This window comes from Amblyomma maculatum, chromosome 11 (genome assembly GCF_055883805.1).
Source record: "Amblyomma maculatum isolate TAMU_Amacu chromosome 11, ASM5588380v1, whole genome shotgun sequence".
Lineage (NCBI taxonomy): Eukaryota > Metazoa > Arthropoda > Arachnida > Ixodida > Ixodidae > Amblyomma > Amblyomma maculatum.
The window spans coordinates 18,495,045-18,506,910 of record NC_139354.1 but is presented as its reverse complement, the minus strand read 5'-3'; the positions used below and the strand labels follow the sequence as shown (position 1 = coordinate 18,506,910).

The 11,866-nt window shown below is 45.5% G+C and overlaps 1 protein-coding gene across 1 annotated transcript; it reads right to left on the bottom strand.

The window, feature by feature from the left end:
- Positions 1–5,660: 5,660 nt before the first annotated feature.
- On the bottom strand, positions 5,661–11,066 carry LOC146172962 (chymotrypsin-C-like). The gene is made up of 4 exons (XM_084584988.1): positions 10,894–11,066; positions 8,756–8,870; positions 7,896–8,032; positions 5,661–5,980 (listed from the first exon to the last, which is right to left on the bottom strand). Exons 2-4 carry the CDS (start codon positions 8,808–8,810, stop codon positions 5,699–5,701), a joined length of 474 nt encoding a protein of 157 aa, XP_084441114.1. The 5' UTR covers positions 8,811–8,870; positions 10,894–11,066; the 3' UTR covers positions 5,661–5,698.
- Positions 11,067–11,866: the final 800 nt, after the last annotated feature.

Sequence of the window (11,866 nt, the reverse complement as noted above, 5' to 3'; positions counted from 1 at the left end):
GGTCATAGTGAAAGGTTCGACCGGCGCTCGCGAAAGGCAGTCAGCATCCGCCTGCTTTTTTCCAGATTTGTAAATAACTGCCATGTCGAATTCTTGTAATCGAAGGCTCCAACGCGCGAGTCTCCCTGAAGGGTCCTTTAGATTCGTCAGCCAACAGAGCGAGTGATGGTCGCTAACGACTTGAAAGGGGTGAGCGTACAAATAAGGGCGGAACTTCATAACCGCCCATACCACTGCAAGGCATTCTTTTTCGGTTGCCGAGTAGTTCGCTTCTGCTTTAGATAGGGTCCTGCTGGCGTAAGCAATTACTTTTTCCACACCACCCTGGCGCTGCACCAGCACAGCACCTAAGCCCACATTGCTGGCATCCGTATGAAGCAGTGTAGGGGCGTCGTCATCAAAGTGCGCCAGGACAGGTGGTGTCTGTAAACGTCTCCGCAGCTCATTAAACGCTTGTTCCTGTTCTTCACCCCAGTGAAAGACAGCTTTGTCATGCGTCAGCGAAGTTAATGGCCAGGCAATTCGTGAGAAACCAGCAATAAACCGGCGGTAATAGGCGCAAAGACCCAGGAAACGCCGCAATGTCTTTTTGTCCGTAGGTGTCGGGAACTTGGCGACTGCGGAGAGCTTTTCAGGATCAGGCCGGACACCTTCTTGGCTAACGACGTGACCTAAGAATTGCAGCTCCTCGTACCCGAAGTGGCACTTCTCGGGTTTTAGTGTGAGGCCCGCAGATCGTATGGCCTGAAATACAGCTAGCAGACGGCGTAGATGCTCTTCAAATGTGGCCGAAAACACAATCACGTCGTCAAGATACACCAGGCATGTTTGCCACTTAAGTCCCGAGAGCACAGTATCCATCAACCTCTGAAATGTTGCTGGTGCTGAGCATAAACCGAACGGAAGGACCTTAAACTCGTACAATCCATCGGGAGTGACGAATGCTGTCTTCTCCCGATCTCTCTCGTCTACTTCTATCTGCCAATATCCACTTTTCAAGTCCATTGATGAGAAGTAACGTGCATTTCGTAGGCGATCAAGGGAATCGTCGATGCGAGGAAGAGGGTACACGTCTTTTTTAGTTACTTGGTTGAGCTTGCGGTAATCCATGCAAAATCGTAAGCTGCCGTCCTTCTTTTTAACAAGTACCACGGGGGAAGCCCAGGGGCTCTGTGACGGCTGGATAACGTCGTCTCTAAGCATTTCGGCCACCTGGCGCTGAATGGCTGCACGTTCTTTCGGAGCTACACAGTAAGGATTTTGTCGAATCGGGCGAATCGAGTCATCCGTGATGATTCGATGTTTTGTCAAAGGCGTTTGGCCGATCCGCGATTCGGAAGCAAAGCAGTCTCGAAATTGATCTATGAGATCCAAAAGACGGTCCCGTTCTGAAGAAGACAAATTTTTACTCACATCGACGATGGTTACGGGCGTCTTGCACATTGATCCTTCCTGCTGCAGTGAGAAGCAGTGCTGCGCCTTTGGGATGCTGTCGAAAAAGGCCACAGTTGTGCCTTTCGGAATTTGCTGACGCTCGTCGCTGAAGTTTGTCAGCAGCACTTCGGTCTGTCCATTGGTCAAGTTGACTAGCCCTCGAGCTATAGAAACACCTCGGCTTAGTACCAGGGCGACTGCCCTTTCGGCGATACCATCGCCGGTATGCGCCATGTCGCACTTCACTTCAACAAGAGAGCATGATCGCGGAGGTAATGTCACTGTCTCATTGGCGACGCGTAAGGGCATCAGTGGTACTTCCGCACAACCAAGGTCTTCATTATTGTTGGTGAAGGCAACGACGCTGTCACGAATGCTGATTACAGCCCCATGAAGACGCAGAAAGTCCATGCCCAAGATGAGATCTTTGCAACAGTCACGGAGAATAACGAAGCTGCCAACAAACACCGCGTTTCCTATTCCTATCCGGGCAGTGCACTTCCCTGTCGGTGCCAGTAGCTGGCCCCCAGCACTTCTTATTACTGGCCCAGTCCATTCGGTTTTTACTTTGCGCAGCGTGTCAGCCAGTTTCTGGCTAATAATTGAAAAATCCGCCCCGGTATCCACCAGAGCATGTACCTCCAGCCCATCAATGGAAACGGCGAGGTCAGCGCTAACAACGTTATCTGGGTTGCTCGTCTCTTTCGGCATTTTCGGCGGAAGTGCGGCAAGGTCAGCGGTATCAGCTTCGTCGTCGGGGCTGCTCATCTGATGCGGCATTTTCGGTGGTAATGTAGGCGGCATTTTCGGCGGTAGTGCGGCAATTTCAATACTAACGGCAGCGTCAGAAGCACGGGCTGTCGGCTGTTGCGGCGATGGTGAGGGTTTTGACACTTTTAGACTGTGTGCAACCTCCCCTCGTGAGGTTGCGGCTGTTAGTTTCCCCGGTGAGGGCTAGGGGACCGCCGTCCGCCAACGTCAGCATTGCCACGACGCATCGGCGGAGAATAACGCTGTGGCGATGGGGAGGAGCGGCGGCGGAAGCCCGGGGATTCGGTTTCCCTGCTGACCTGAAGGCCGTCGTCGGTTTGGGCAGTGTCAGCGTCGAAGCGGCGGCGAGCAGAAGCAGACGGAAAGGCCTGCCCCTCTTCGCGGTAACGGCAGTACCGATATACGTGGCCAGGTTATCCGCAGTAGAAACAGAGTGGCCGGCTGTCATAACTGCGCCACCTGTCCGTTCGGCGTAGTTGAGAGCACCTGGAAGGCGGCCCCTGGAAGAATCGCGTCTCCTGACGGCTTGGTGCGCTCGGTGAGGCGTGGTCTGGAGGCGGGCGACGTAGGACCGCGGCGTAGCTCTCAGATTGCGGCTCGTGATAAGGTGCAGGAATGTTGGCCAACTTCCTTCTCTTCCAGGCTCGCGCTTGTGGGGCCCAGTCATCATCTTTGGCGTCGTCTTCTATGCGGCAATATGATAAATATGGGAGAGGCCTTTGCACTCCATTGAGAATGGGCAGGCCGATGGGGATGAATGATATTGTAGAATTGTATTGCAGAATGGAAATGTGCAGTTACGCTACAACAAAAGGGTTCACATTGTGTTATCACAAACAAATCCTGAACCACCTTACAGTCTAGAGCTCGTCCCCTGCGGTTTATTTTTGTGCTGCGCAAAAAAAAAAAAAGGAAATAAGGAATTAGTGCTCCATCATTCTGGCAAGAAGCAGAATGCATTCGAGGTTTTAGAGGCAGTGTTCAAGCCGATGGTGAAGAAAGGGCTTCGTGCACAGTTCTCCAGGTGTGGAAGAAACACTGGGACAAATGGATTTTGCCTTATGGAGAGTACATTGAAGGTACCAAAAGCTTTGATGGGTGATTATGAGGAAACAATGTTTCATATAATCTGTCTCAGTTTGAACTGAGCAACCTTCGTACGCGGGGTTTTCTCGACATCAGAGTTTGTTGTGAGACTACACGCGTGGTAATTTGATGAGTTTTATGTTTAAATTTTGTTTCATAACTGATTGATATTTTATATTTTTATCTTTATTTGTTTATTAACCCCAGCTTCTTTACTCTAGACGAGGAGTATTATGGACACAGTCGCAGGAAATCAGCTACTGACGAGTTTGAAAATGTAAAGTCCCTAAGCTCTTACGGCCTCACTGTATCATTTCACAAAATGTTTCAGCATAAGAGAAGTGCAATATTATGTCAGTTCTTTGCAGAGGCGTATTGCTACGAAGTTGGCAGTGGTGCGGGCGAGGCAAACCCGCTGGCCATCTCATCGTAATCTATTTCGTCGTCTTGTTTATATCGTGTCGTCGTGTTCACCACGTAACAATACGATTGTAACTTACTCCCTGGTCTCTCATTATTCGTCTGGTTGCACACAGTATTTCTACCTAGGACTGATAACTGGACGGAACTAACTGAAACAGGTCTCGAGTTACCATACAGTTAGGTTGACAACTAAATAAAAAAGTTAATAAAATAGTTGCGGGGAGGTTGCAGTACGTAATTAAAGATATTTCGGGTCCTCATCAGACATGTGGCATTAGAGCTCGATCAAGAGTTAGTAACATTCAAGTCGCCAGGAATATACCGGAGTGTTGTGATTATAGAATGATATCATAGCCATTGTTCAGATTGATCTAGAGAAATCATTTGACCAGGTCTCACACTTTCTCTAGATCAGTCTGAAGCATGGCTACGTATTTGACCAGGTCTGTCACGTCCATGTGTTCTGCGATGCCAGTGTACGTTAAATATCCTCAGTTGGTCGAACCTACTATGGATCGTTACACTACGGCACACATTCCTTCTTTCCGCTTTTACTCCCACCTTCATCTCTTCCCTTACGGCGCGGTCAGGTGCCCACAGAAAAAGTGCGACAGATACTGTGCCACACTTCCTTTTCCTTTCTTTTCCTGTGAACCAATTAAAAAAGGTCTCACATGAAGCAGTGTTTTGCGACACTGGATCACTTAAACGTCGAATCGGTCCTGATGGAGGAGAATGTGCAATACTAGATTAATTTGCTAGATGGCTCTCGAATTTTCTCGTACCATGGTCCGCCCGAGTGTTTCCACGAGGACGCGATGACAGAGGAGTGCCCGGTCCGTGCAGTGGGATACAGACGTGTGGGCCGCCATGCCTTCTCGTCCGCACTGTAACCTTCTCGTAGCTTCTGCCATGGTCTGTCGCCAAACAGTCTGGTGTGCCTAGGTCGACGAGGGCGAGGCGGCGCTGAGCTGATCCAGTCAGAGCGCTCCTGGCCACCCCCTACTTGCTTATTTGGATTTCTCATCCGCAGGACTACCCGGGGCCAAAAAGAGATCGCCTAGATCGTAGACACGGATTATCTCCGTTCTGATTCGCATGAATAGACGGGGATATACAACTGCTTCGCTGGGGCTCCGTTTCTCACACTCGCTGTGGATGATGTGTGGGCCGGTCCGAATGCGTCAAAGCTTCAGAGTAGCTGTCAAGCAGTGTCTGATCGTCCAGACACTGCAGCTCTCCGATAAGCAGCAGCGAAGAAAGCGCGATCGGCTCGAGGCTGAGACCGACGAAAAGCGAGAAGATCGCACGGAGAAGAAACATTGGTATGGACCATGTGTCATGCTTAACAGTTTGCGCTCGGATAACTAGGGTTAACCAGGATAAACCTCCGCAATTATTTTTACTATGCGTGGTTTCCATTTAAGTGCGCACCGAAAAATTTCGAAAACGACCACTCTGCCCTTGTAAGTACTTTTCACTCGACTATGACACTGCTGTTAATGAACGCTAGGCTAACTGCAATTAGGAAACCTGCTGTAATAAAGACGAACACATTTTAGAAAATTTGAACTTATTTTACAGCTCTAAGATATGAAACAACAGCCATAATGCTGCAGTCAAAGTAAAATGATGAATATGATTATTTACAGTTAGTAAGGTGAGATAATAATAATTGAAAAATGGTTACAGATCCAAGGGTTGTCAGTACAGGCACTTAGAAACTTGTTCACAAACGTTGCTGCAGGGAAAACTATAGTTCAAGCAAGTCATTGGCTGTGAAGCCTGTCTTTAGCTGTTCTTGCAGTTCGTAAATCGATCCCCGATTGCGCGGTTAGTCCAGATGTTCACCATTCTTTCTTAAGTGATTTTATTGAAAGTGTAAACTTCCTGTGCCTAATTTTGTTCAGCAGAGCTAATGTGAGACAACATGCCAGTGAGGAATTTATATGCATAATTTATTGGGCCTGCCAGGAGAAGGGCTTCAAACACTCAAATATTGGATATTTGGGCTATCTTCAAAGAGGTACATATACGAGGCCTCTGGAGGATCTTCACCTGTCATGTAATCAGGTACCGTGAGGACGTCATACTTTTTATGTTTTCCAATGTTCCTTTTTATCCAAGGCATGAAAGCATCTACTCGGGTGAAGACGACCGCAGGGTTCCTGCAATATGTCTTATTACCCGAGCCATACGAGGTGATTCCTACTTGTACGTAGCGGTGTTTTTTAACTTCGATGAACATTGGTCCGCCCGAGTCACCCTGAAAGTAACGAAAATATGTAAAGCTGAATAGGTGTTACGAACCGTACTTACTTCCAGAATACAATTTGCATGCAAGAACTATTATATATAAAATTTTCCACGTGTTTTTAGAAAGAGGAGTCTGCTTACACAAACAGATATTTCTGGAAAGGTGCCCGCTGCATAATAATTATGGTGCAAAGAATAGAGACACATTACAGGAATCGTTTGAGGCACTTTCTTATCGTGCAGGGGGATTCGCCAAGTACGACCGAACTTTGAAATCTAGAGAGCGTGCATGTCTAAGGCCCATCTTGTGCGTTTATTTAATGTTGAAGCGAAAGCTTCACTAGGCTAGATGAGGCGCGTTTCACGTACGCCGCAGTTTGACCATCAGTCGACCTTCAGCCGCGTGCCTCGCGGCGCGAGACCTGCTCGCCGCTCGCCTTTTTTTCGCACGCGTGGTGCACGGAGCGGACGGTGCTCCATTCTTTTCCTTCTCCATTTTTTGAAACATGGCACATACCCACATGGCGGGATAGGCCAAGATGTAATGGTATATACATGGAAATTTCCACAAGCGAAAACGACAATATATTAGCGCCAATCTAGAATTTTCCCATTCTACATCGCACACCTACTCTTCTTCCCACAACTGGCAAACTTCATTCGTACCGGTACATATCGCCGGTCACTGCTGCGCGTGTCGTAATCACTTAGCTATGCGCCTCAATGCGCATGCGCTATGCTCTTCAGCTGCGGCGCCGCAGCGGCGGATATAAGCTGTGAAGCAGCCGCTCAGGCGGCTGAGAAGATGCTCAAGAACATCTAAAGAGAAGCGATTCGGTCTCATACACGACTAATACTGCTTTCGGTTTGTATGTCCTGGCTTAGCTGAGTTAAGCCACTGCCAATTTCTTGCACTATACATCCTTAGAACGTATGCATTGATCTCGCTCGCGGAAAAAAAGAGAAACCGTGATTTCTTGTGTATCACTTAGGAATTACAAAGTCTGAGGAATAAAACATTACTGATTTGCAGATTGTTTGCTGTATTTGGTCATAAAGCATTTTCGACATAAGACATTTTTGATTTCCAAGTAGTCAATATTGTCTTAATGTTTACATATGCCGCAATAAATGCTTTACTGTATGTTGAGGTATCCTCTGAATCTCGATCGGAGTTGAATGAAAACTGCTCTTTAAGAAGAACTGAAGCCTGATAAATAATCCTCCCATTAAGTTTTGTGGGAAAGGGAAGAATGCTTGAAAGAGATTACCGGTTTTTTCGGAGAAATCTTTTCACCATTTTGAGTTTGTAATACGTAATGTTGATCACTAGGCTAATTTATGACCTTATTTCAGGTGATGATTCAGAATGTGAAGTCCGTAAGAAAGATGTCAGAGGAATATGTCTATTTTAATGGGATGTAGTTATGCTATAGAGAAGAAAATTGACTTGTATGCAACATTATAGGCGAAAAAAGAATTTGTCTATATATTGAAAGCCCGCACGTCCACGCTATAAGCCGTTTATGAAATGAGATGCATTTCATCACTTATTACTGTAATTTTCTGTAAAACGTCTTAGCTTTCAGATTCCATTTTATTTCCATGCAAGGTAGGGGAGGCGAGACAAAAAGTTGCTGCAGCAGCTTGGCAAGCCCTCGTCCCTACAAAGCAACAGCAGTACATGTCTCACAACACGATACACATTTCCTAAAAAAAAAAAAGAGTACAGGAAAATAGAATGTAGAGCTTGTACAAATCATAATTCTAAACATAATATCAGATTGGTCATAACGACATGTACATTGCATTCTGCAGCTTCTAAAGCTTACCGATTGTTTTCAAGAATGCGTTGCCTACCACATACCTCATGGGGATCTTGAATATGCGCACTTATGAAGCAGCTACGTTTAAGTGTTGCTTACGTGACAAACAGTCGATTTGCTGTTCTGGGCGCATAGCATTCTCATTCTCTTGTAGCGCCACCCATGCACCTTTTGGCAAACTTCGTGCGGGACAGTCTTAAGAGTCGTGTACTGAAGTTCGGTGGCGGCAGGTGCGCCTGGGCAGAGAAGAAACACTAACTGAAGGGCGGAAAAGTGATTTTTATATTACTTTTTGATTCTCTATTCTCGATTTTATATTAGTCCACATTGATGTAACAAATGTCTTCAGTTATACAATGAGTCCAGAGCGCAGCATACAATCGCTGAAAAAGTGGCTAAATGCATAGGTATATATACAGCACTATTTATGTTCAGCACTACGTTTATCATTTGTTGTGAACTTTTATAAAACCCATTTGTTTCCTTTTCTCTCATCACGTGTTCGGCTAGCAGAAAGCCGTACGGTCTCCTTTATCACTGCTTGGGCCTGAAGCTGAAGCTGTTGCCAACATTTTTAATGACGAGTTGTGCATGAAAGAAAAAAAGTCAGACAGGAAGAAAATTAAGACTGGGAAGGTACAAGCTATCAACTGACTTTATTCATATTACTGAGTCTTAGTCAGCACACTTTAAGTGTCTTTAAGAATAGCTGTGCACCAACAGTCCAACAAGCAGTTCTTCAATTGGTGTACATACCTTGCAGAATCATTCCAGCCGTATATATATATATATATATATATATATATATATATATATATATATATATATATATATATATATATATATATATATATATATATATATATATATATATATATATATATATATATATATGCACATAATTTCGGATTCCAGGGTATTTTATAATTGTATTATACTGCCAATTTTTCTACGCTTACCTTGTTTAGGACGACCCCAGCCAGCAACAATGACGTGCCTGTTGATAACATGCATTTTCGTCAGTGGGAGACACAGAGGTCGTACACTGGACGTATATTGAAATGGTTTCTTCACCTACAAGAAATGAGGCAAAAGGCATTGTCGAAAAAAAATAGTACTGTGCTTAAGTCAGCATAAGAGCGGAAATGTCGAAAACCACTTTACAAGACTGCTTTCACGAACGGCACCGTCATTGCCACCACTACTATCATCATTATCGTTATCAATAGTTATCAATGATTGCATCGTCGTTATTATCGCTAATATTATCCTCGCGCTCTACAAGGGCTATTGTCCTTGCGAAGGACAAGAAGGACAAGGCCTAACCAGAGAAGAAGCAGTCACCTTCCGAAAAATACAAGCAAAAAGTCACGTACACGGGACATTAATACGCAGCATATTGCCCATCACCTACAAGTATGAATGCATATTCCGTGCCTGTGCAAAATACCTTACAACATATGGTGAGGGGATGCGAGGGACCACAGGGTACAATAACCAGCAGGGACCTAAAGGAAGAGCAATGGAAGACCGAGCTGTGAAGCCCTAGCCTGGATGACCAGCGTAGTTTCGTCTAATGGACTAGGGATATGGTCCGGCTCCACGGCTTCCTGGACTGAGAAGGCGGCCCACCTAAAGTGCCCTCCTAAATAGCCTGCTATGAATGAAAGTCTCTCTCTCTCTCTGGGCAAGGAGGCCCTAAATGCAAAGAGTGTGGCGTCGAAGTCACTCTAGACCACATTACATGGGGGTGCGGGGCCTATCCGCCCCTCACCGGATTTGCTGCCAGCTCCATCTCTGGAGGAGTGGGAGGCCGTGCTGCGCTGCTCGGACCCGGCCATCCAGGCTCGGGTCAATGAGTGGGCCGAAAAGATCGCCGACAGGACGCAACTGGTGGCCATCAAGCGCAGCCAACAATCAAACTGAACCCTCAGATCTAAAAACCGACGAAAATAAAAGTTTTCACATCCATCCACGCGATCAGTTTCTCACGAGCCCGGCGTAGCCGAATGATTAGCGCGCTTGGCTGGGAATCGGTCGGCGGAATTTTTCTTGAACATCTCCGCAGCCGAATAGCTTTATACGACACTTGTAAGGTGCAACTTGTACTCTTTATGATCACAAATTTATGTGAACATATATTATTAAACGTGGATATTTACAGCCTCTCACAAAAGCATTCGAGCCTCACAAATGTGCTTCCTGATGCATCATTTACTGCACGTGTATGATATTTTACTCTGTTTAATGAAGCCCTCATGACACTATTAATGGCCAAAATTTTCAAAAGGAAATGAGGATGGCTGTGCTTAGCTCGCTGAGATTAAAAACCGCACTGTACCGTAAGCTCTCTCCAAAATGGCTCGAAAAGCAGCTCGTATTGCATTAGCACGGTTATTTAAGTGTACGCATGTTTACACAGAGCCTCCTGGAGTTCGGCTGAAAATTCTGAAATCCATGTTGTTTTCTGCGAGTACCTTAAGCTTCAACACGTGAACATTTGTCCCATTGGGAGCCATCTGAGGTTTCCGTGTGCCAAACTATGCGCGTGCCAGGCTGATTTTCTCGTGCAATCGAATTTTCGTAGAGCAGGATTGTTGTTTCTGACCGCTTGCATGTGGGTGACTAACAGATGGCTAAGCATAAATCAGAGAACAAACCCTTTATCTTTCGAAATTTACAGAGCTCGTTAGTCTGTTTTGTTTTCCTACTAAACTTTATACCTTGCCTATGCACTTCATTACACAAGGGCACAATGATATTTTATTTTGAGGGCGTTTTCTATACCTTTGAAATAAATTTGCTCAAAGCATCCATCAGTTCACTTCATGATGCTGCGGAGATAGAGCACCGTCATGGCTTCTCGTCGTTCATGGAAACGAACCAAGTGTGGGGGTCATACAGGCGGTACTTCGTAATTCTAGAGAGCATGCTAAATATCGCTCTCTTTACCTTTTTTTGCAGGTAGTAATGTGTCCGATATAAGCCATCTAGTGCATATACTGCTTCATCATGTGATGTCAGTCCAGCTGATTTTGTTTAATACGACCTCTATGAAACTAGTTCCGCGAACAAATGATAAATACACAAAAAGTACCAGAATGATGCCGATATCGTTAGTGCGTATAGGAAGGTAAGTGTATCTTGGATGAACCAGGATTTTCTGGGCGTCGACTGTTTTGGCTTGGAAGATGTCGGTGTGGCCGTAAAACACTTCAACCGCACTCGCCTTTTCGCCTTCCCTGCAGAGGAAGTGAAAAACAGTATTTCAGCATATGATTTGCATCCAATTACAGGTGGTGACGAAATAACGCCATTTAAGCTCCTGCTGGCAACTAATTATGTAGCCTGGTATGAAACCAATCACTATAAAAGTAGCTGTGCACAAAAAAATTGAAATCCATGCTCCAGAGCTTATTTACCGATGGATAAATATTCGACACTCTATTATAGACTTCACCATCACTATCATCGGTACAAGTCATGGAAGTTATCGAACAAAAAAGCAAATTTGCTCTGCTGTCGTGTCCATCCCACGTATTGGATGTTCGTAAACCTCCTCCTGTCGCGGATAAAATGTACTGCTCCTGCACAGCTATCTACTGGTTGCACTAAGCTACGTTTACTTCTCATGGTACGCATTCTGCTTTCGTGACCGATCTTCTTGCCTACTGCATGCTCCATCTGCGTCCGCGTTTGTAAACGTTTTGTTTTTGTTTTGTTTCAGTGTATTCCTTTTGTTTGCCGAGAATTATTACATTTTTTTTTTTGGTGCTGTCTATACGGAGTCGTGATGCACGCAGATCCCATAAGATGTTTGTCAGCCTCAGTGCCTCAGTACTGGACCTTCATTAAGGAGTGGTGCTGGGATATAAATGTTACATGTTCACGTTTTCAATAATCTCTTTAACCCTTATATGCTACGTCCTCCCCCCTCCCCTCCCCGTCCTGGCTCAATAAAGTTCAATCATATTTAGTCTTGGCGACTTACTGCACATTCCCTGGTTTGGAGACGATTACGTAGTACAGGGTACAGAAAATATTTTCCTTCGTCCGGCACCTAGCTGTCT

What these genes read in the sequence shown, in the direction of transcription:
- LOC146172962 (XM_084584988.1), bottom strand. Translation starts at nt 8,810, where the DNA reads ATGCATGTTATCAACAGGCACGTCATTGTTGCTGGCTGGGGTCGTCCT. An exon ending in CTGGGGTCGTCCTAAACAAG is followed by an intron (nt 8,033 to 8,755) that starts GTAAGCGTAGAA and finishes TTCTCTGCCCAG; the next exon opens with GCGCACCTGCCGCCACCGAA. An exon ending in GCAAATCGACTGTTTGTCAC is followed by an intron (nt 5,981 to 7,895) that starts GTAAGCAACACT and finishes CGTTACTTTCAG; the next exon opens with GGTGACTCGGGCGGACCAAT.